Source organism: Pituophis catenifer, unplaced genomic scaffold (genome assembly GCF_029215685.1).
Source record: "Pituophis catenifer annectens isolate HBS135680 unplaced genomic scaffold, rPitCat1.0.hap2 SCAF_1, whole genome shotgun sequence".
Lineage (NCBI taxonomy): Eukaryota > Metazoa > Chordata > Lepidosauria > Squamata > Colubridae > Pituophis > Pituophis catenifer.
In genome coordinates this window covers 55,064,384-55,087,801 of record NW_027256881.1, presented here as the reverse complement: position 1 = coordinate 55,087,801, position 23,418 = coordinate 55,064,384, and the positions used below count along the sequence as shown (strand labels likewise).

The following is a 23,418-nucleotide window of genomic DNA, read 5'->3' as shown; positions in this document are numbered from 1 at the left end:
ATGCACCCGCACCTTCTCGCATTTTTTGCTGTTTCATGTTTCGACAACGGGTGCAAAAGGAAGGGGAGTCCATTAATGACTATCTCGCTGCCCTTCGGACTGAGGTGATAAATTGTGAGTTTGAAAACCTTGATGACTCCCTCCTCGAGCAACTAGTTTGTGGCGTGTGCGATTTGCGGTTGCAGCGCCGCCTTTTGGCCAAATCTGTCATCAATTTGGAGACTGCTGTTGAGGAAGCGGCTGCGTTTGAGATGTCTGACCGGTCTGCGGCGGAAATTCGAAACTTCCCGCATGTTCCACCAGCCTCTCGTTGTGCAGCCATACAGCTAGGGGAATCTTACGAACGCTCTGATACCGTTGCTGATAGCGAAGAGGAGGTGGACCGCCTCAAGGCGTCGGTCTTCAATCGACGCCCACCCTCCAAAGGACGGGCTCCAGCGTTTTGTTTGAGTTGTGGGGATTCACATCCTCGTGCTTTTTGCTGTTTTCGAAATGCCGTTTGCCGCCACCGTGGAAAGAAAGGCCACCTGGCAAAGGTTTGCCGTTTGAGATCCTCCGCGGACGTCACGGGCGTACCATCTTCCATTAAATCAGGCCGGGAAGGGTTCAATGGTCCTCAGGACTCTTGTTTTGCTATTTCCCGCTGTGATCTTCTCTCGTCTGGCAACCATGCTGTCTCGGGTCACAAGAAGATCTTTCTGACTGTTCGTATTGAAGGAAAACAGTGCAGGGTGGAAGTGGATACTGGTTCATCTAAGTCCATCATCGCCTGGCAGACCCTTAAAGAGCTGGTGCCGTCCTTCGCTTGTGACCGTTTGCAACCCTGTTCTACTCGTCTCCATGACTACCAAGGAAATGGCATTCCCATTTTGGGTTGCAGCCAGTTTATGGTGGAGTGGGGGGAGTTTGCAGGTCCCCTCCCACTTTTGGTAGTCAAGGGCAGGCTCCCTAGCCTTTTGGGTTTAGACTGGTTTGGGGCGTTGGGGCTTTCTATTGCCGGCATCCATACCACGTCTAGTGATGATTTCGAAACCTTGACAACAGAGTTCGCTGAGGTTTTCAACGGCACATTAGATAAATATAAGGGTACCCCCATATCTCTTAATTTAGACCCCCAGGTGCCACCTATACGCCTTAAGCCCCGACAGGTCCCTTTTGCCCTTCGCCCTAAGGTGGATGTGGAGATAGATAAGTTGCTGGCTCAGGGTGTACTTGAGCCTACGGATCATTCTCGATGGGAGACCCCTATTGTTATCCCCACTAAGCCGGATGGTTCCATCCGTATTTGTGGTGACTTTAAGTGTACCCTTAATCGGGCCTTGCAGGCCCACCCGTATCCGGTCCCGGTAGTTCAACACCTCTTACATTCTTTGGGTCAAGGGTCTATTTTTGCTAAATTGGATATGTCCCAGGCGTATCAGCAGCTTCCTGTTGATGACGCCACGGCCGCTGCCCAAACAATTGTCACGCATCGGGGCGCTTTTAAGTGCTGCCGATTACAATTTGGGGTCTGCGTAGCTCCCGGCATTTTTCAGAGCCTTATGGAGCGGTTGCTCCGGGGAATCCCTGGCGTCGTTCCTTATTTCGATGATGTTTTGATCTCGGCTACCACCAAACACGACCTCGTCGAACATGTTCGCCAGGTGCTACACAGATTTCAACAAAAGGGCCTGAAACTTAAAAAATCTAAGTGTAAGTTTGGCGTTCCCCAGGTTGAATTTTTAGGGTTCCTTGTTGATAAATTTGGCATTCATCCTACACCTTCTAAGGTCAATGCCATAAAGAATGCTCCATCGCCATCATGTAGGGCTGAGCTTCAGGCTTTTCTGGGCCTGCTTAATTTCTATAGCATATTTTTGCCGCATAAGGCGTCTGTGGCGGAACCACTCCATCGGCTATTGGACAGAACGGCCCCCTGGAAGTGGGGGCAAGCCCAAGCTACTGCTTTCAGGGCTGTTAAAGATTTACTTACTTCTGATGCCGTGCTGGTCCAGAATAGTGACCATATACCCCTCACTGTGGTTTGCGATGCCTCCCCATATGGCATCGGCGCTGTGCTGAATCATGTTTTACCCAATGGGTCCGAAGCTCTAGTTGCCTATTCCAGAACTCTGTCGATGACAGAGAGGAATTATAGTCAACTGGATAAAGAAGCGTTGGCACTCGTGGCCGCCGTAAAGCGGTTCCACGATTATATTTACGGCCGTTCCTTTCAATTAGTTACGGACTACAAGCCACTTTTGGGCTTGCTGGCCGGAGATAAGCCTACGCCCCAGATTATCTCCCCGCGTTTGGCGCGGTGGTCTGTTTTCTTGGCCGCCTATAACTATCAGTTAATTTATCGCCCCGGGAGCGCCTTGGGAAATGCGGACGGCCTTAGCCGCTGCCCCCTTCCTTTGGCCATAGAGGATCCCGTTCCGGACCAGCTGGTTCTTTTGATAGATGATGTTCCTTCCCTTGTGACGGCTGCGGATGTAGCTAAACACTCCGCTAAGGACCCTACCCTTGTACAGGTCATGGATTGGGTGTGTAGGGGATGGCTGCGTGGGCCGTTACCCAGGGAGGTTAAGCAATATTCCATCCGCCAACACGAGCTTTCTATTTCCCAGGGGTGCTTTTGTGGGGCTGCCGAGTGGTGGTTCCCCCTGTATTGCGGCCAACTATTCTGAAACGGCTGCACGATAGCCATCCCGGCATCGAGAGAATGAAGGCTTTAGGCCGTAGTTATGTTTGGTGGCCTAAGCTTGATCAGGCCATTATAGATTGGGTAGCAAGGTGTCAAGTTTGTCAGTCATCCCGGCCAGGGCCCCTGGCTGCCACACCTAGGGAATGGGAGATACCCAGGAATCCGTGGTCCAGGCTGCATATAGATCTAGCGGGGCCGGTTCAGGGCCAGACTTTTCTAATCGTGGTTGATGCGTATTCTAAATGGGTGGAGGTTGTTCGTATGGCATCAACCATGTCGGACGCTGTGAGCAAGGCTCTCCGTAACATACTTGCCACACATGGACTTCCCGATGTAATTGTCTCGGACAATGGACCCCAATTTGTTTCGGCAGCGTTTCAGATGTTTTTGATAGGGTTGGGTATTCGTCATGCCTTAGTGGCACCATATCATCCGTCCAGTAACGGCCAGGCGGAGAGGGCCGTCCGCTCGGCCAAGGACGCTTTGGCCCGTTTCGGCCCCGGTGATTGGTAAGAGAAGGTGGAGCGGTACCTTTTGGCGCAGCACTCGACCCCGTGCCCGGTATCCAATCGTAGCCCAGCCGAACTTCTTATGGGCCGGCAACTAAGGACTGTGTTAGATAGGCTACATCTGGACTATACACCTGAGGCACCCGTGGATTCCTCTAGCCGGTCCCGGGTGTTCGGGGTTGGTGATGGCGTTTATGCCAGGAATTATGGGGGTAATCCTTTGTGGCTTCCTGGACGTATTATTTTAGTCACGGGACCCCGTTCTTACAGGGTCGAACTTGAGGATGGCCGGACCTGGCGGCGCCATATAGACCAGCTAAGGAGTCGCATTACAGCTCGGACCCTGGGTAACGAGGAGCCGGATATGTTTGGTGCACTTCCAACGGCTGACCCGGTGGACGATAGTACTCTAGAGGCTCCGTCGTTGGGGGTCTTCACGTTCACCTGTTGTAATTACAGCTCCTTCATTGCCAGAGGTACCCGTAGATGTTCTTGCACGATCATCAAATATTCCACCGTCTTCAGACCAGCTACCTCTGTCTATGACATCTCAGGAAGTACTGGAGACGGCGTCACCCCTGATCGCTTGGACGGCGATTTGCACCGGTCCGGGCATATATGTAGGCGCCCGGGTTATCTGGACAATTATTGTACTATCTAAAGGGGGAAGAGTGTTACGATCTGATGAGCGGCCGCCCAGCAACGGACGCTTCCTGATCAGCTGAGCTGATAGCTTGGCTGGCGGGAGGTGTGAATGTTTTAAAGTGTTTTATTGGCCGTGCGAGCCCAGCTGCAATATAAATAGCGGCTGCGCACGACCGATGTCAGGTTACATTTTAACCCTTGTGCTTCTTGCTGTGAATAAACCATGTTGCTTATCTTGGTCTCTTATCCGCCGTTCTCAATCCAGAACAATGATAGTCATAGGGTACAAATAAGCAATCAAATATTAGGAAACAGTCAATATAAATCGTAAGAATACAAGCAACAAAGTTACAGTCATAAGTGGAAGGAGATGGGTGATGGGTACGATGAGAAGATTAATAGTGTAGATTTAGTAAATAGTTCGACAGTGTTGAGGGAATTATTTGTTTAGTAGAGCGATGGCGTTTGGGGAAAAACTCCTCTTGTGTCCAGTTGTTCTGGTGTGCAATGCTCTACAGCGTTGTTTTGAGGGTAGGAGTTGAAACAGTTTATGTCCAGGATGTGAGGGGTCTGTAAATATTTTCACAGCCCTCTTTTTGACTTGTGCAGTATACAGGTCCTGGTTTAGCTTAATTAGAAGAGTGTCTGGAATGATGGTATTGAACTAAAGTCTACAAAAAGGCAGGATTTAATGATTTCCAAGGTGTCTTTCAATTTCTGATACTATAAAAGTGTGTTGCTGCTTTCCAGGTGTTATGGACATTTCTTATCAGCATTAACTGCAATGTAGAATTTAAAGTTATGATTAAAGAAAACTTAATTTTAATTATTTAAATATATGCTTGAAATATTCTACTTAATCCTTTAAGTAAAAGAATACACATTGTTGATTGTCATATAAAATAGTGTTAATACAGGTACATTGTTGTAAAATTATTAGAAGGGAAATGAACTATAGTTAATTATGGGTGTTCGGGGGATATATTTGTCATGCTGGAGAAGTACCATCATTAAACAAGATTTTTAAATCATATTAAAACTATTTAGAAATTGTCTTCAATGAACAACAAAAACAATAATAATAAATTTCATCTCAAAAGCTGAACTCACCCAAAGAAGCTTTTTTTTAAAAAAAGAAAGATAATTTCATGTTGAATATGTAGTTTTAAGAGAGAATTACTTAAAAGGAGCACTTTCTGTGAATTGTTTCTAAAAACTATTTTACATTGTGTTTTTGTTTCTGTTGTCAGATAGAATCCAGTTTGAGAAATTACACTTGAGAGTTTCCCTTCAAATTTGTTTTTATGGAACTCTTGTTGCCTCCCTGAAACTTAATATTTAAGCTTCTGATAAAAACGCTATCATCCTTAACGCCACATTGTGCAGGACCCTCATCTTGCTGTGCTCCCCTGAGATGTTTAAATTTTTTCTTTATTCCCCCTTCAGAATATATTAATTTTGGACATAGTTTAGGTTTTTATTTTAGAACTAGTGAACAGAACGTTGCTTATGAAGCAGATTTTTGGCTTATTTTCATTTTTCTCTATAGGTAATAGTTCCAATTCAAAAATTAGTCTTTGTGCTGTATCTGAAACAAAAGAATTAAACCACTGTATTAAATTGCAATTATGAATGGCAATAAAATAATCCATCAGTATAAGTATTTACAGAAAGGGCTAGGTATTATTTAGCAACAAGAACTTTATTCTGAGTGTTCTATAATACATTAATAATGACAGCTTTTGCTGAAGTAGTTTTTCTTAGGGAGATTGGAAGGGTGAGTTGGAGATACTAAGTAATGATAGTTCATAGATATAAAACTTATATTTGAGTATAACTTCTTTATTTCAACCATTGTATAAATAAGATGATTTTTCTGTTGACTGCTGCAAACTTTATTTCGATGGGCAAGATTGCATTCATGTAAAACTTACAAAATAAGTCCAATTAAATTAAGAGAAGTTTTCTGATAACCCTATGATGTCTTTATGTTTATATAAGTACGGTAATATTTTTGTATGCTCCTCTTAATCCAATTGGATTCCAGAGAGTTATAGAAATAATTTTAAAGATTTTGTTCTGACCTAGGCTCCCTTATAAAGTAGGAAGCAGGAATTGGTCTTCGCAAAACCTCTTTTATTTACACGACTGTGAATTACTTTCATTCACAGTCAGCAAGGTTTGTCCAAACAGTTTTTCAAAGGAATATTTATCAACACACCTTACCTCGTTTGGCAAGCTGCCACATAATTTGTTTCTAAACACAGAGTAAAGCAAAACTTGGCATAGAGTCTCTTAGAATCACAAACATAACTTTCCACTCTTGAAACTCTTGAACAAATTGTTTCCTGCAAAAGCCCCCTCCCCATTCTCTCCTCTTTTGTTTCCTATGGAAGGGACCAATCATCTCCAAGGTGTGGCTTTACTCCCAAGTCGACCCTGCTTTCTGAGTTGTTCTTGTCTTCTGGCAGCTCTGCGCATGCACACACTGGGAACAGGCTTCAGCTGTTCCTCTGCCTTGCTGCTGTCTATCTCCCTCTGTGTCTCCAATGCAGAGCCCTCGTCCGAGCTTTCCCGAGCCCCCAGGACTGGTTCATGTTCCTCCCCAACCTCCTCACTGTCTGACTTTGCTGCCAGCTGTGCTGGCCACCGGTGGGCCACAACAGATTTTTCTCCTGGAGGTTGAAGAATAGTTGTTGAAGCCTTTTTTTTTTTTTTTTGCTTTTGTAATTAGATTTTAAACTTTAAAATAGGTCACTTATGTATTATTTTCATGTTAAGATACAGTATAGGACTAGCATGATATGTTTGACTAGGATCAGGGAGAACCATGAAATTTATTTGTTAATTTTGGACCAGTTATTTTCTCCCAGCCTAACCTTTTTCATAAATTTGATGTTGGAAATGAATAAAGTATAAAATAAATAAGATCCTCATGTAAAAGCTGCCTTAACCTCTGGGAGGAAAGTTAGGACAAAAATCTAAGAAATACATAAATAAAAATAAGTATGGAATAGTTTGTTTACTTCTGGGGTTATTTAGCCAATGAAATCATCAGTCACATAGGTATCCAAACATTTTTTTTGTTGGCTATTAGTTTTTAAAGAATAGACGTAGTCCTTGACTTAAGACCACGATTGGGACCAGAATTTTCATTACTAAGCAAGATGTTAAGTGAGTCACACCTAATTTTGCAACTTTATTTGCCAGGGCTGTTAAGCTAATCACTACTTGTTAAATGAATCATGCAGTGATTAGGCGAGTCAGACTTCCCCCATTGTCTTTGCTTGTCTGAGGCTGCCTGGGAAGGTTGAAAAGGGGCGTTGGTCCTACCTGATACGCTCCTTCTCGTTGAGTGGAGACAGCAGCCAGTGTGGGTACCACTCATCCAATCAGATTGAAGGACTGAGCCAGCCAATAATTTCAAGTCCCGCCCCTGTTGCCGGGCAGACCCAGCTTTGGCGAAGACTCGTAAGACTGACTGAGGCTGCCTGGGAAGGTTGAAAATGGTGATGCTATAACTGTTGCCAAGCATCCGAATTTTAACTATGTGACCGTAGGGATGCTGCAATGGTTGCAAGTGCGAGGACCACTTATAAGTTACTTCTACTGTGTAGTAAACATTTCATCTGACAAATGTCTGTTTTTCTCAGAAGTGTGAAGTTCTTAAATTCTGCTATCACATTTAACTTCATGGGCAGAGTAGTTTTTAACATATCTCTCTTGATAATTTATCAAGGTCAAATTTCTATCTGTCTGCAAAAATATATCATTATTAGTAACTATGACCACTGGAAGATTTGGAGGTGGGGAAACCTCCCTATAAACCATGTATTAGGCTGTTTACTTATGACATCTGAGAACTGTTTCTCAAAATATAAAAAGGATGGAAACAAATTACTTTTATATTAGTTCAGACTCCCATGAGGCAATAGCCGTATTTAAAATTTTTGATATATCTTGGATGCTCTCATAAATATCTGCTCTTGTGTTCTGCATAAAGAATCTTTCCCAAAGCAGTTTTCCAGTTTATAGGTTGGTAAGATTTAAAGAAAAATATTGTCTAAGTGTTTAATGTGAAGCAGAGAAGGGTATGAGTTCCAAAATGGAAAACACTATGGATCCTATTTCTTCTGCCATTTTGCATAAGACACATTTTGTTTAGATATTGGAGGGCTGCATTAGCCTCTCCACCCGCGCCATGTCCCACTCCGACTGGCCGTGTGACTACAAGTGCGGTGACCTGGTCTTTGCAAAAATGAAGGGCTACCCGCACTGGCCTGCCCGGGTAAGCGCTGCTGCCCAGGCTGAAGGGAAGGCTCTGCGGTGGTGCGGCTGGGCCTGGCACTCTCTCCTCATGGGGGGCCTGCCGCCTGGTTGGCCACTGGCGGCTTCTCGCTTCGTTTCTTCACTGGCGGGAAACACTGCCGCGGCTGAGCCTCCTTATATGGGATGGGATGGGTGGGCCGGAAGCGCCCAGAGCAAGCCGGAAGCAGTGAGCGGTGACCAGGTGGGGGCGGTGCCACCAGGGATTATTGCTACTGGTTCGGCAAACTAATGGCAATCATTGCTATCGGTTCTTGCGAACCAGTAGCATTTCACCCCTGAGTTATGGGTTTTTTTACCCATAGCCTGTTTTCAACAGTTCCCAAAAACAATTGTGTGTCTTCAGTGCTTCATCAACTTAAGGGAAGTCAGTGTGTTCCACCTTTTTTAATAATAGGTAGTGTTTGTAAATACAAGTTCCAACTTAACCAATTTTAGGTTAAAAACAGGAAACAAATAATTCTTAACCCGGGAACTGTCTTTTTTCCTTGACATTTTAAGAGATTCAGAATTTTAATATTTTAATACTTCAACTTGCAGTGCGAGGATGTCGCCCTGGAAAGATTGTGCAGATGACAGAAGCCGAAGTTCGGGGTTTGTGTATAAAATCACGAGAAATTTTTCTTAGCCAGCCCATTCTCTTGGAGCTAGAGGCACCACTGAAGATCTGTGGTATGTGCTGATTTCTTTCATTTTTTAAAAAAAACTTTAAATTGGATGACAAAATTTCTCAATGTTGATGATGGATTTAAGTTATATAAAGAATAAACACAGCAAAATATTCCAATCTGAAGGGATGATTGGCTAAGTAATCACTTAGTTTTAAAATTAAATGCAATCATTGGAATTAAAGGGTAAACTAAGAACTAAAATGTGTAGCATTTTGGGCAGTTATTTTGCATCTATATGTTTGGGATCTTCTGAATACCCTTCTCTAAAGAAGCTCTTTGTTTTTTGATCTAAATATCCAAGAATGGCAGATGGTTTTGAGACTTTGAAGGAGTAGCAGAATGTCATTATAATACCTCACAATAACCTTCATTTTCCTAAATTAATACGTAGTACAGAGAAATCTGTTATTTACATTCATCTTTTCAAGTGGTCGGAATGATTGTCATGTAGACTGACATGGTACAAATAAAAATAGAAAGTAGAAAATACGTAATCTTAAATTTAAGATGTATTGGGTTTACTGGGCTTGTATTTTTGTTAGGTGTAACCAAATGCTAATAAAATAAAAAGAGATTTATTATCTTGCTTGTATTATGTAATATTAATTTTAAAACGTCTGTTATGTATTTACTATATTAAAAAAATGTAGAGTTTAGGAAACAAAACTTGGAAAAAAGAGGTCCCTTAAATATAATCAGATCTTTAAATCTGCATTCCTTTTTTTTAAAAAAAACAACTACTACTACTTAATGAAAGTTAGGGAGGCCTCAGGACTTTCAATAAACCTTTTAAAAAGTATATTAAGGATTTTTTAAAAATAAACTTATAACATCAAGAGGATATTTATTTATTTATTTATTTATTTATTTATTTATTTATTTATTTTTTCAAATTTCTATACCGCCCTTCTCCTTTCGGACTCAGGGCGGTGAACAGCCAAAATAAAACATTTATACATAAAGTACGATTAAAAATAGATTTAAAATAATTAAATTTGGCCCATAGTTTAAAATTTATCAATTTAAAATCCATATCAAAATTTAAAATCAACCATAAAATCATAAAATCAAGAGAGACCGGTCCCAATCAGTTGGGTGAGCTCTTAACAGTAAAAGTTCATATTCCAGGACTTGACTCACAAGGAAGCTGGAAAAAGGGAGCAAATCTTATAGCCCTTTTCCCTACTCTTACACCTTTTGGAATCTACCTCTGTTCTGGGATAATTAGTAAGTGTAAATCAATGTTTGTATTTGAAAGGAAGAAATTAAAGTAAGCATACACACAATGGGAAATAAACATTGTAATAAATGCCTTGATACCTTGCTTTTGGCTGCTTAGGATATAAAAGGAAGCTTTGGGGTGAAATTGATTAAGACCATAGCGACCTGAGTGCTAATCAAGGTTGCAGAGCTGAGCTAACTTTCTGTTAGTACCTTTCAGGAAGTGCAGCCTGTCCGGCAAAGAAAAGCAGTTTAGAAAGCAAGAGCTTCTCCAAGCAATCTCTGTCCCCTGCAAGAGAGGAGAGTCTGGGAATGGGAGAATCTTTTTCAACAAAAAAGCAGTTTAGGCACAGGACAGCCACCTTGAATTACTTATAAAGTAGTAAAGGCAGGTAAATAATCACAAGGAGTCCACTCTGACCCAAAGGCACAAATAAAAAAGGAAGGATGAAATTTATTTTGTTTGCAGAATGAAGTTGTAATGCCAGTATAATGGCATCATAATCATTGCTGCTGAGGAAGATTGAAGGATGGATCCAATTTAGATGAAATTCTACTGTCCTTAGTATTTACGGCCATCTGCTGGCCTCCCCTATTTTTTCATTCTCTTATGAGAAACAAAATGAGAAGAATTTGCTTTCATTTCCACACAACCATGTCCAAACTAAATTATGATTTTTAAATGGGTTATCTTAACCATCAAGGATGTGAACCATAGTGTGAAGCTGATGTGCTTCAACACATCGTAGTTCAACATACAGTACGTTGTCCAAGTTCTGTTATAGTAGTAAATTGTAGTTGAGTAAAAAAAATAAAATACTTTCAAAGCATACATACATAAATAAAAAATATTATTTTATATACTTGTATCCAGCTACCCATAAAAATATGGGCAGCTGTATACAAGAATATAAAATATCAAAGTTAGTATTTCCTTATGTTGTAATTAAGAACAATTATAACAGGTCAAATGCTCAGTGAAACCTGAAAATACCTTAGCAAAAGAACTGCCTATAATTGTTATCTGAAGAATATGATATGAAGGTGGGAGATGCATCAAATTCAAAATCAATTATGGTTTGCTCATGTCCATAAATAGATTCTATTTATAATTTACATGTGTGATAATATCACAGTTTTGATTACATAGATTTGATTATGTGCTAGTACTGGTAAGGGCAAATTGGCACATATCTTATGCATATGGTTGATGTTAACTGATTAGCAATTATAAACAACTGAACATTTAATACTCTTATGAAAGCTTCCAAAAAAGGGGCAAGGAAGATGTTCTATTTTAATAATTTAGTAAACTTGTATGGTGCCCAGCTCTCAAGACACTGAGAGGTTCACAACAAATTATAATAAAACCAATAAGACATCAAATAATGATAAAAGATGGGAAGTTCAGTTGAAGCAAGGAGTCTCGCTTTCCCTCACTAAAGGGCTTGGTAAAAAGCCAGGTCTTTACAACTGTTCTAAACAGCAACGGAGTGGGGCCATCCATATCTTGGGGGAGCCTCATTCCATATCCAGTTTAATGAGCAAAACAATTTAGAAATTATTTTCAAGATTAAAATTCAGATAGGTAGAATCTTGAATCGTTCTTTAAGCTTATTATATTAATTATTGGAGAACTTGAGAAGCAAGATTCTGTTTTTTATTTCCAGTTGTTTAGATAATTGTAAACTGATACAAGTCTCATGATACTTGCAATACAACTTTTCTTAATTATTTTAGGTGACATTCATGGCCAGTATACAGATTTACTTCGATTATTTGAATATGGAGGATTTCCACCAGAAGCTAACTATCTTTTTCTGGGAGATTATGTGGACAGAGGCAAACAATCCTTGGAAACTATCTGCTTGTTACTTGCCTATAAAATAAAATACCCTGAGAATTTTTTTCTCTTGAGAGGAAATCATGAGTGTGCTAGTATAAATCGCATCTACGGATTCTATGATGAATGTAAGTAAAATTTTCTGTAAATGATTGTTTTATGAAATGATTGCAATATTTTGAAATGCTTGATACATTTATAGTTCTTTAAGTTTGTGATACATCCTCTTGCAACAAGAAGTTAGTGAAATAATTGAGCAATTCATGTCATATAACTTTGAATGATTATATTACAGTGTAAATATTCTTCCAATTTTATTAGGTAAACGAAGATTTAATATCAAACTCTGGAAGACATTTACAGACTGCTTTAATTGTCTGCCTATTGCAGCAATAGTAGATGAGAAGATTTTCTGCTGCCACGGAGGTAAGGAAAAACCAATTTTTATATTGATAAAATTATTTCTTTGTTAAAAGTTCAATACAAAAATATACATAAATGTTTGATTTCTTTTCAAACAAAGTGTGAACTATATGATCACCATACCCCCTAGAATACCAACATTTTCCAAGAACATGTCCAAGAATATGTGATAAATCAGAAATTCAGCTCCCTCAGGAGGGAACATAAAGCTTGCAAATAGGGCATGGCAGTTTAATTCATTTTCTCAGTCGTGAAGAAAGACAGAGGTTATAAATTTGAAGAACCAAATAGATATGTTGAACTATAAGCTTGCACACTTAATTTTTGCTGTATCATTTACTATTTGTTCTTTTATTATCCTTTAAGCCACTGCAAATATTGTAGCTAGGACTTATGAGGCAAAAGGGTATGTATATTGGCTTTGTTTCAGAGACCACCAGAGTGTATATGTCAGTTGTGATGAGCTAGAAATCCTAGGACAACATAACTGGGTGTGAGCTGAAATTTAAATTATCCAGTCCCATCTCAAAAACTGGCATATTTTGATGATATTGCCAGTTTTATTGAATGCTGCTGTAATTCAAGGAGGAGGAGCATTTGCTAGGCCAAAGCAAGTCTGGTATGCTGAGATAACCTATTTGTTCAACTTTTTGACTCCTTGAAGAATACAGATAAAATGCCTAAAATCTTTCTGGAAGGGGAGGTGGACCTCAGCAGGGAGACTATGAACCTCCAGAAAGAACCATCCATATTTCTAATGGGATGGTAAGCACATTTCTTCGAGCCATTCACAGTAGAAGTCTGTTAAAGCACTTGGCTCTGAGGGAAATGAATCTGAAATGAATAGATCATAACCTAATATTTTAAATTAAAGCAAGTGTGTTCCAAATAAGCTTATCCTTAAAATAGCTTGATGAGAATTACAGCTTCTGATACTTAAGTTGCTTGATGTGAATTTGTCTCAGGGTAGGGGCCCAGCAAATGAGCTTTAACTACTACATTTCTTAACACTGGCCTTAACTGGGTAGGAAATTGTAGATGAAGTTCATATATGTGAACATGCAACTAATATACTGTATAATAACAATTTCATAAAAGATGCAATCTTAAAAAAAAATAACCAAGTATTGATACGATTGAAACATTTCACACAATATAAATTAGTTAAAAGAACAAAATCCTAGATTTTCAAAGATCTTATGAACACTTCTTTAAAAAACTAAATTTTTCTCTGGGATTAAAATGATTATTAAAACACACTTACAAGGAAGCATTTGTTTAACAATATTTTTGTTAAAGATAGTTTGTTGGAGAAAAATCAGATTTCATACATAATGGGAAAAGTTCCTAGTGTCTTGCACTTAGTTCAGGAACTTAAAGGTCTCAGTGAATTGTCATCCTGCAAGACCAACTGGAAATCTATGGACTGTTTTTTCAAAGGATGTGTTAATATACCAAATGGAGGGTTATTGGAACATCTATCATAATGAGCCTATACCCAGTCTACAAAGTTCCATTCAGCTTCTGGTGATAAACAGCGACTAGTAGATATTTGAAATAGCTGTTTTCTTTCTGTCTATCCATAGGACACTCATACTAGCTTACAGTAACAACAAAAGAGTGGGAAAGTGTGATCATGATAATGCCAATACAGTTTTATGAAGTGTTAATGGGATAACTTAGAAAACTGGTCCTGGGTTAAGTGGTACCGCAGCAAGCACTTAGTTTAGTATTTGTTCTACCCATCTACACTTTCCTATCTAAAGAAAAAAGCTTGCACATGTACTCAGGAAGATAAAAACTATCTAAGATACCATAGAGTTATTTTTATGTTAAATAACTGAATTTGGAATAAATATATGGAAGACAGTATTCGTTTATAAAATGAAAATATTGGATTAGTCTCTAGACTGAACTATTTTCTCAGTTCATTATCAATGGATTTTATCTGATCTAGAACATGTATTTGTGTAGGCACAGAATTGTGTACAGTGGTCTTATTTCATGAGTGGAATGTAAACAGATCAAATTCTTCATCTTGTACACCCTCTCTATCCTTCAGTCCCATGCTACATAATTAAGAAATTCCCTAGAACTAGGTCCGTGCATATTTGCTTTGTACTTGAGGAAGTCTATTAGCATAACATTAGATTTAGCTTTCTGTAGAAAACTTTGTACTGACTTTTAATATGGCTTACTTGTGGTTATTTTGCTTCTTTTCACTCAACTGTGAAAAGATAATTATTGTATTTCAAGTCTTGTTAATTTGTCATAAGAGTCTCTAGTAGCTGCACTAAAGTATACGTATTGCTTTTATAAATCTTAGAGTTTGAATTGACAGGCTTGATTTCTAAAAATCATGTAATCCTTTTAAAGCTTTTCAGAAACAGCACTCATTGAGTTTGATCAATTCCTTGTGCAAATTCTCCCTATATCATAGTATGTCCAATGAATATTTTATCTGCTAATTTACTATTCTAGTAAATTTTGTTCTATAAATCTATGTATGTAGTATGTTAATTGGGACTAGGCTAGTTATTTTAAAAAGAGTTAGGATTTGTCTTTTGATAATTGGGAAGCAGTGTTTTGTATCCTAAGTACTATTCAGGGTGATTTAGAAATAGTGATGGTTTTTAAAAGTAGAAGTCATACAATCCATTACTGCATTTCCCTCCATAAGTATATTCGTAGGGATGCTAGATTCCTGTAATGTTTTAACTTTTTCTTTATTGATTCCTGTTCTTAATCACTTTGATTTTAGAAAATTGTATGTTTTAGGTTGATCCGTGCATTTTCTGGATAACAAAATGTTTTATTTATTTGTATCATACCTTTATTATTTTTACAAATAACTCAAGGCGGAAACATATCCACCTTTGTCCTCCCTATTTCAAGACATACCAAAGTCAGAAAAACTTGAAATGAAATAAAATATGTGTAGTCTAACCCTATGCTTGCTTACTATTTGTACTCCCTCCCTTGAATTACTTACTTGTTTTTCTATACTGTTTTAAAATGATGCTGCTACAGCTGCATACCAGAACTAAAACCATCAGAGGCAACCTTTTACTTACTAGTGAAGTTTGAATGGTGGCAATAACTCGTGTCTAGTCACAGCAGTTCCTTGCAGCAATACAAGTCCTTTCTGAGATCCAGAATGCCGCCTGCAGCTTAACTCTGTTTCCTCAAGATCACCTCACACAATGTAAGCAGATAGTAGCAGAAAATAACCTTGCTGCTGTATAGTGGCACAGAAAGAAATTTAAGATAGCATTCTGGTCCCAATGCACAGAACACTTAACTGTACAGTTCAAAAAGGCTGCGGTTATTAAAAGTGTTAGCCAAAAACAGAGTTCTTAAAATGCCTGCTCTTTGGTTTTGAGCATGGAATACTTACATGTTCTGAGTTTAAAAATGTTGAATGGTTTTATATATGCTTATCAAAAAAAATAATCAAATTCCTACTCTTATGCCAGATCATTGAACTACAACTGTTCGCTATCAAGAGTTTTGTCTTATATTTATCTGTAAAGTATGGGTCAGTTAAGAATTCCTTTCCTGTTATTCAGACATGTAAAAAATGGTAGTGGTGCTCTATTTAAAAGTGTAATATCAGCATTAGTAACACAAGTTACAAAAATGCTATAAGGCTGATTAACTTGACTGTATTTAACTGAAAAGTATAGAGAATAAATGCTGTTGATCTTTTTTTTTTTTTACAGTAAACTTAAAATCTCTTCTTGTTATAGGATTGTCACCAGATCTGCAGTCAATGGAACAGATCCGAAGAATTATGAGACCCACAGATGTTCCTGACACAGGTGAAACTTTTTTAAGGATTTAAGTATGTGCTTCTGCAACTGTCGTTTTAGTAGCATATTCTCAAAATACTTTATAGTCTGGCCCTGAAACTAATACTTAGAAATTAACATACACCACCTAGAATCTCGTGGGAAGGGGACTAAAAAATGTGTTATTAAAGTTAAAGCTTTAACTTCTGTAAAGTTAATTATAGAAAATGCACTGTAGACATTTTCTAGTTATTAATGCTGTGGCTTGACAATGGGAATTTTGTCCCACTGGGTTTAGTGAGTACTAATTATGACTTAGTCCCACTTTATATATTAAATTGCTTTTTAGATTTTAAAGAAGTTGAGGTAGGCTCTTTGTATATGAAAACTAGTCAAACATTATTGTTTATCAATTTGGGTCTCAGGGTTGTTTGTGTCTTAAGTAAGTTATTAAATTGTATTACTTTTTAGAACATGAAACCAGTGAATTGTAAACTAGTGCTTAGTGATTGTAGCTTTGGAAATTAAATATATATATTTATGCTACATATATATAAATAAATTTAAATACACTAACAGCAATAATCAAAAATTGCATAACACTTAGAATATTGTCAAAATTTCCATCTGTCAATTACAAACGCTGATCCACACATACATACCAATACATTAGAACAGGATGTCAAACTCTGTTTCATTGAGGGCCGCATCATGGTTGTGTTTGACTTCAGGGGGCTGGGGTGGGTGTGGCCAGCTCGTTACTTGGGTTGGGGGCGCCGGTGGCGGCCCAAGTGCTCTGCCAGTGAAAATGGGCTCCCAAGCTCCATTTTCAGCTGCAATGACCTCCTGCAACCCTCTGCCAGGGAAAACAGCTTGCCCTCCCAAGCTCCGTTTTCACTGGCAGAGGCACCCCAGGCTGGTCCTTCGCGGTTTCCAGGGCAGTCCCGCGGACCAGATCCTGCCCCCAGGGCTTGAGTTTGACACCCCTGCATTAGAATATCGTAGGTTCTTGGGAAGAACTCAATGCAAATGAAAGCCAACACCAACTAAAGAAATGGCAGCTATGAGTTCATATTGTTGTATATGTAATGTTGTTTATAAGTCTTAATGAATGTATACTTTCTTCCTTTTTAAGGCTTGCTCTGTGATCTGTTGTGGTCTGATCCTGACAAGGATGTGCAAGGCTGGGGTGAAAATGACCGTGGAGTTTCTTTTACTTTTGGAGCTGATGTGGTCAGCAAATTCTTGAACAGGCATGATTTGGACTTGATTTGTCGAGCTCATCAGGTATGAAAACATTACTGCTAAAATTTAGATTTTATTTTTTATTCTCAGAAGTTATGCTTTGGCAATTTCTTTTATTTTTATTTTTGCATTCAGTGTATTCTGTAGATGTAGATTCATGTAGCTTAGCCAGTGTAAATTGGATTGCAGATGACTATCACTTCTGTTAATACAAATACCCTGTTGCACCCAAATCGTTCCTGTGAAATTACTGTACAGGACCATTGTCACACTATATGCTCATATACACCTTCATTTTAAAATGTACTATAAAAATATAGAGCTTTTGTATAGGCAGTCTTGCTTACTAATACACCCACTCTCGTGTGTGTGTGTGTGTGTACATACATACATACATACACTTCATTGTTTTGCTATCTAAATTTTAAAATTAAAAATCCTGGTTTTTAATATGATTTTGGCTATTTTTAGACAAAATATTTACTCCTTAACAAGCAATCTAAAATTATAGATATATTTACAATTATGATATATTGAACATGGCTTTCTGTTTTCCTCACTGACAGGTGGTTGAAGATGGCTATGAATTCTTTGCTAAACGACAGCTGGTTACTCTATTTTCTGCTCCTAATTACTGTGGAGAATTTGACAATGCTGGTGGCATGATGAGTGTGGATGAAACGTTAATGTGTTCTTTTCAGGTAGGTATTTTTGTCTTAAGATATTAACCATATCATAAATTTACAAACATTAGTATATGCCTAAAACCAAAATAGTAAAAATTAATTGGAATCACTTAAGATAAAATTTATTTTGAATCTTGATTGAAGATTAGGACTTTGGATTGTAAAGGCTAAGCTCTCTGTTGGAAAGCACTAATTATTATGTCCATTATATCAAATCAAAATAAAAGGCCTGAAGGTGTGAATCCAAACTTGAGCTCTGTCAATGGAATCTTTTGATAATGTAGGTAAAATAATACCCAATTAGTGCAAAGCACAAGCGGGATTTGGTGTTTTGTTGAGATGTCATTTACAAAACTCTGCGCTCCCACCCCTTTCTGATACCACAGCAATCAACAAATGCACTGATTTTTTAAAATTTCAATTTAGCAGTAACATGGGTGGTTATAGAAATTGAATGAATGGGTATTTGTAAACCTCACTATAACAAAATTTTTACCCACATCTACAGTTTTATTGGATGCATCTCATGTATAAGAGCAAAAAATACACTACTTCCATGCTAGTCAGCCTGATTTGTTCTGAACTCCAGATAAATTTCCAAAACGTGCGATGTTTTTTCTACAGTCAAAAACATAGCACCCAGAAATTGTCCTGTTTTGTTTAGCAAATCGGAAATATTCTTAAATAATAGTTTGTGGATAATGACAACTCCAAAATCCTTTTAAGCAGAACTGGAATTCTTGTTTGGTGTTTCTTTAATTGTATATCTAATGGACAAGGAAATAAGAACATGTAACAAGTTTTGTAACATCTCAGAACTTGTGAATATACCAGCCCAGCTCCTTGTTTTTATGAAATTTTCTTCATTGAGGGAATCGGTCTACAGTTAGTCTTCACTTAACAATCATTCATTCAGTGACTGTTTAAAATTGCAATGGTGCAGAATGAATAATGCTTATGCCAGCCCTGAAAGTTTTTATTTGTCAAATTTAGATATTGCACAACTCAATATCAAAATGACACTGGATGATTTACAGATTTTAAGAAAAAAGGCTGTTGGTCACATGATGATTTTTATGATCAGGGAGTACATTTCAACTCTCTTGCCCCTTTTATCTCTTCCCATCCCTGTTCTTTTGGCTACCCTGTGTTCTCTTGCTATCCCCACTGCAGCCAGCCCTGGCCCGCTTGTGCACCTTCTGCCTCCAAACAGCAACTGGCCCTGACCCAGCTGCACTCCTGCCAGGCTGCAGCAGTCCCATGCTTCTCTGCTGACCTGCTTGCAAGTGCCCAGGATTTGCAAGTTCCTGCCATTTTCTCCATTGACTTTGATTGTTGAAAACAAGCAGGAATTCATGAGGTGGTCCTGACTTAATGACAGCAATGGGATTAATGTCACTGAATGTGGTCATGTAACATCAATAGTGCTTTATGACCTTACATAGCACTGAAAATTCTATTCCCAATTATGGCGTTACCAAAGGATTACCTGTAGTATTTTGAAAGGATTGATTATATGTGTTTCTGAGCACCACTGTCTGCAAAATGACTTCTGCATAATAGAACAAATAATTGTTGCAGATCTGGTAGTCATAATTTTGCAAGACTTATGGCTGTACAAGGTAAGAGAAAACTGTTTAAGATTATATAATCCCAATTAAGGGCATATAGATTCAAAATAATGGGTTTATATTCAGGTCATCTGTCCTCCTTTTTGCTATGGATTTGTGATCTTGGGCAAGTTATTTGTTTTCTATTCTTTTCAATTTCCCTAAGTGAAGATTCGTATAGCTAGTTCAGGCCTGGCAGCCATTTTATAGTGACATAAAATGCTTTTTTGACATGCAAAGTATTTCCCAGCTCATAAAGACTGAACTCTTTTTTCTCTTTAAGATTCTCAAACCTTCTGAAAAGAAAGCAAAGTACCAGTATGGTGGACTGAATTCTGGACGTCCAGTCACTCCACCTCGCACAGCTAATCCACCGAAGAAGAGGTGAAGAAAGGTATACAGTAGAACATCATCAGATCTGTAAAGGACAAAACTCCATATATACAGTATATAATAAGTGTGCACTGTAAAACCATCCAGCCATTTGACAACCTTTATGATGTCACATCTTTAACTTAAAAGAGACGGGTAAAGGATCCTTAATATTTTCTAGTTGACAGATGTGCAACACTGTATTGTAATAAGTATACACCAAGTTCCAGTAATCAACATAAAGTAAATCAGATCTAAACAAATTATTTTGGTTGCATACATGTCAGTTTTAAAGTTGACCAACATCCCAATTTAAGCTTAATGTAATAGTTAAATCAGATGAGAGCATGATGTTTCATTTGTGTAATGTGGTCTTACTGTTGCTTAATTGCTTTTATTTCTATTTTGTAGCTAGAATGATGGCAAGGTATCTTAGTAATGTTCCCTGGCTAAAAATGAACTGTGGAAGGGATTTGAATAGCCAGCTGTTGCTGTTCTTTCTCTTCCAGTAATCTTGCTGACTAAGTGTTTGCCCCTCTAATAGGAGTCTGGTGATTAAAGACAAACCAAGCTCAAGCTAGTTCCTACAGTAATGTTCCTTTTCCAAAGAGACTAGAAATCAGTGTTTTTTCATGAAACAAAACTTGTTACTTAGTCTGCCACTTCGTGCACTGCACCATTTTAAACTAACATTATACTCACAACAGCACTTCATTCAACTAAAATAGATCAAAAGTTGTATTTCTTCTTTGTTGGTCATGGAATATCTTGCATTAGATTTTATTAGCATGAAACATTTTTCAGCATGCTTAGCTTCTTGATAATGCCATACTTGCATTAAAGTGTATTCTGCATTTCTCAGAAGACGTGAAGATTCTTCTCTGACAGCCTTGGAAGTGCTATTTCTCTTCCCTTTTCTTCCCTGCCAACACTCCAGGAGGGTTATTTAAATGTATATTGATAAATAAACAGTAGGGTAACTAAAACTAATGGTGGTTGAATTGTCTAATAACTACATGATTGTAAGGCTTATGTCACAAAGAATGATATCTTCTGGATTTTCATGATCAAAATTCATATTCATGTAGAGATTTCTGCTTTGTAGTGTACGTATAGTAGCAATAATTTCTGTACATGATCAAGAGCTGATGCAGTATTTCTTTTCCTGCTTTCCTTTTTTAAGGATTCATATTAATGATAAGTGTAAGGTCATGTGTAAAGTTTGTAAGACAATAAAAATTGAAAGACAAAGATTTCATTGAATAGGATTACAAACTTTTATTGGACACTGACAAACTTGTAAGATTTAAGAGGTAAGGTTACAGTTTGTACCATTCTGTGTGCAACAATAAATGTAAAACTTTAATTTTGCCTTTGCAAATGTTACCCTGAGGATTTGAAACTTGCATTTTATAAATAGCACATATTATGCAAGTGATTTCTGCTAAGTGAAGTTCTTTAAATTGAAGCCTTTTCTAATTCCATTTTGTTTTAAACATTAAATGTAGTTTTTTTTTTCATTTAGTAAAGTTGTTTAATTCATTTGAAGTCTGACTGTTTATTCCAATCCTTTTTTAAAATTCATTAGCTCTTAATGGCATGCATTAATTGCTATGTGGGTAAAAGGTTGATACTAATATAAACATTCAATAAGGGTATTTAAAAACAGTGTTATTTTCCTGTTTTAAAATCACAGAACTCAGTAATAAGAATGGTGCAGTGCCAAGTTGCTGAACAAATGTCACTTCCAGAACAATGACTAATTTTCAGTTGCTGTTATCCAGCACAGTGATAAAAAGTTCTCATCTGACAGGTGAACTTGAGTCATTAGATAGATGAGGAATTCATGCCAATAACCACATTAGGAATTGGGAAAATGGAAGCAAAGCTTATAAAGCTGCTGGTCAAATAATGATCCTTTTTTTTTACAAGTGAACACTTATTTAAGTGTTTAAGAGCATTAATTTGTACATCTGAGTTTAACATTTTGAAAAAAAAAATGCTGTTACATCACTGCTTATCTAAGCATGCAAAACCTTATTGAAAGACAGTAACTTTTTACTTATCAGTATCCTGTAACTGATATCTCTCTTGTCATTTCTTAATATCTGGTAACAGCAGAATTCTAGTATCTGTGCAACAAATAATATAGTCACTAAAATCACCACTTGTCATCTTTTTCTTATAAACATTTCTGAAAGAATAGTTTATTTCAAGTGTTTAAGGGCAAATCATGTTCAGTCCTTAGAACTGGTCCATGAATACGAAATCCCCATTGATATATGAGCTCTGGCATGCCATAAATTCAGTTTAAAAATCAGTAATGTGTCATTTGCAGTTCCTTTAAAAATATTTTGGCCATGGGTGCATATCCTTTCTGTATAACCAGAATGGAAGTTGTAATGTATTAAGCATGATTTTAAATCTTATTTTATTGTCTGTCTTCCCACCCCCTCCATTCATTGCTTGCGTAAAAGGAACACAGTTCCTTTTTCTGCAATCTTTCTGTAAAGCTGATGTCACTTTCTAGTAGCATTTTTTCACAGTTTTATTTCTAAGTACTTCTTACTGTGTGGAGTTTTCTTTCCTGCCATTGTTCCATCAAACTGTCATAAGCAATTTGCTTAAAGACAATCTTGTGCAATGTGGATGGACTGCTGGAAGATTCCGATATGAAAGTAGATCACAGGATAGTTTTTGAACAAACTGTATAAAAGACTTCTTTCCACATGTGTGAATGGACATTGTTTAAAACCCATCTTGTGGATGCAAAATATCATATCCAAGCTGGTTGTGTCCTGCCAACTTGGAGGAATATTGAGTTTTAGGAATAAATACAACTAAACCTCTTGATACTGTATTCATGTCTCTTATTTGCACGTTAACACATTTCAGTTGTACACATTGTCTCAAGATGTATTTGCTGTTAAATCTGTTGCAGATGTGATGTTTTGAAAAGGAAGAACACCTCTTTAAATGCCACTAACCTTGTTAATCCCAAAGGCAAGATAATCTGTAGAATCCAGTTAAATTCCAGTTAAGTTCTTGCTTCGCTAGAATGGATTGGGTTAGCTTTCTGTGCAGCATCCCAATATCTGCTGAATTTTGGGAAATGTCTAGAACTACGTACTAACCAATATCCCTATTTCATAGTGGTCAGTATTGTGGAGATAAACTTAGACAATTAAAAAGGCAGAAGAAAAAAGTGTTTCCATGCAGAACAGATGCTAACACACAACATTTAAGAAACGTGGACACACACAAAAGTACACTATCTTTGGTGTGAGCAAAAGAACATGAAATGTACAAATTACCCTCCCCTGCAGATAGAAACTTTATAGAAATATTAAAATATATACACATTGCAGATTTAAGAAATCCTAAATTATT

At 37.8% G+C, this 23,418-nt stretch overlaps 1 protein-coding gene across 2 annotated transcripts in view; it reads left to right on the top strand.

Annotated features, from left to right (window-relative positions):
* The window catches only part of PPP1CB (protein phosphatase 1 catalytic subunit beta), a 71,961-nt gene extending 49,080 nt beyond the window's left edge, over positions 1-22,881 (top strand). For both annotated transcript variants that reach the window (XM_070932444.1, XM_070932443.1), the window contains exons 2-8: positions 8,707-8,838; positions 11,799-12,029; positions 12,223-12,327; positions 16,074-16,145; positions 17,251-17,402; positions 17,927-18,061; positions 19,940-22,881. In XM_070932444.1, coding sequence (XP_070788545.1) covers positions 8,739-8,838; positions 11,799-12,029; positions 12,223-12,327; positions 16,074-16,145; positions 17,251-17,402; positions 17,927-18,061; positions 19,940-20,044 — 900 coding nt within the window. In that variant the 5' untranslated portion in view covers positions 8,707-8,738 and the 3' untranslated portion in view covers positions 20,045-22,881. The remainder of the gene's footprint in view (positions 1-8,706; positions 8,839-11,798; positions 12,030-12,222; positions 12,328-16,073; positions 16,146-17,250; positions 17,403-17,926; positions 18,062-19,939) is intronic.
* The last annotated feature ends 537 nt before the right edge of the window (positions 22,882-23,418 follow it).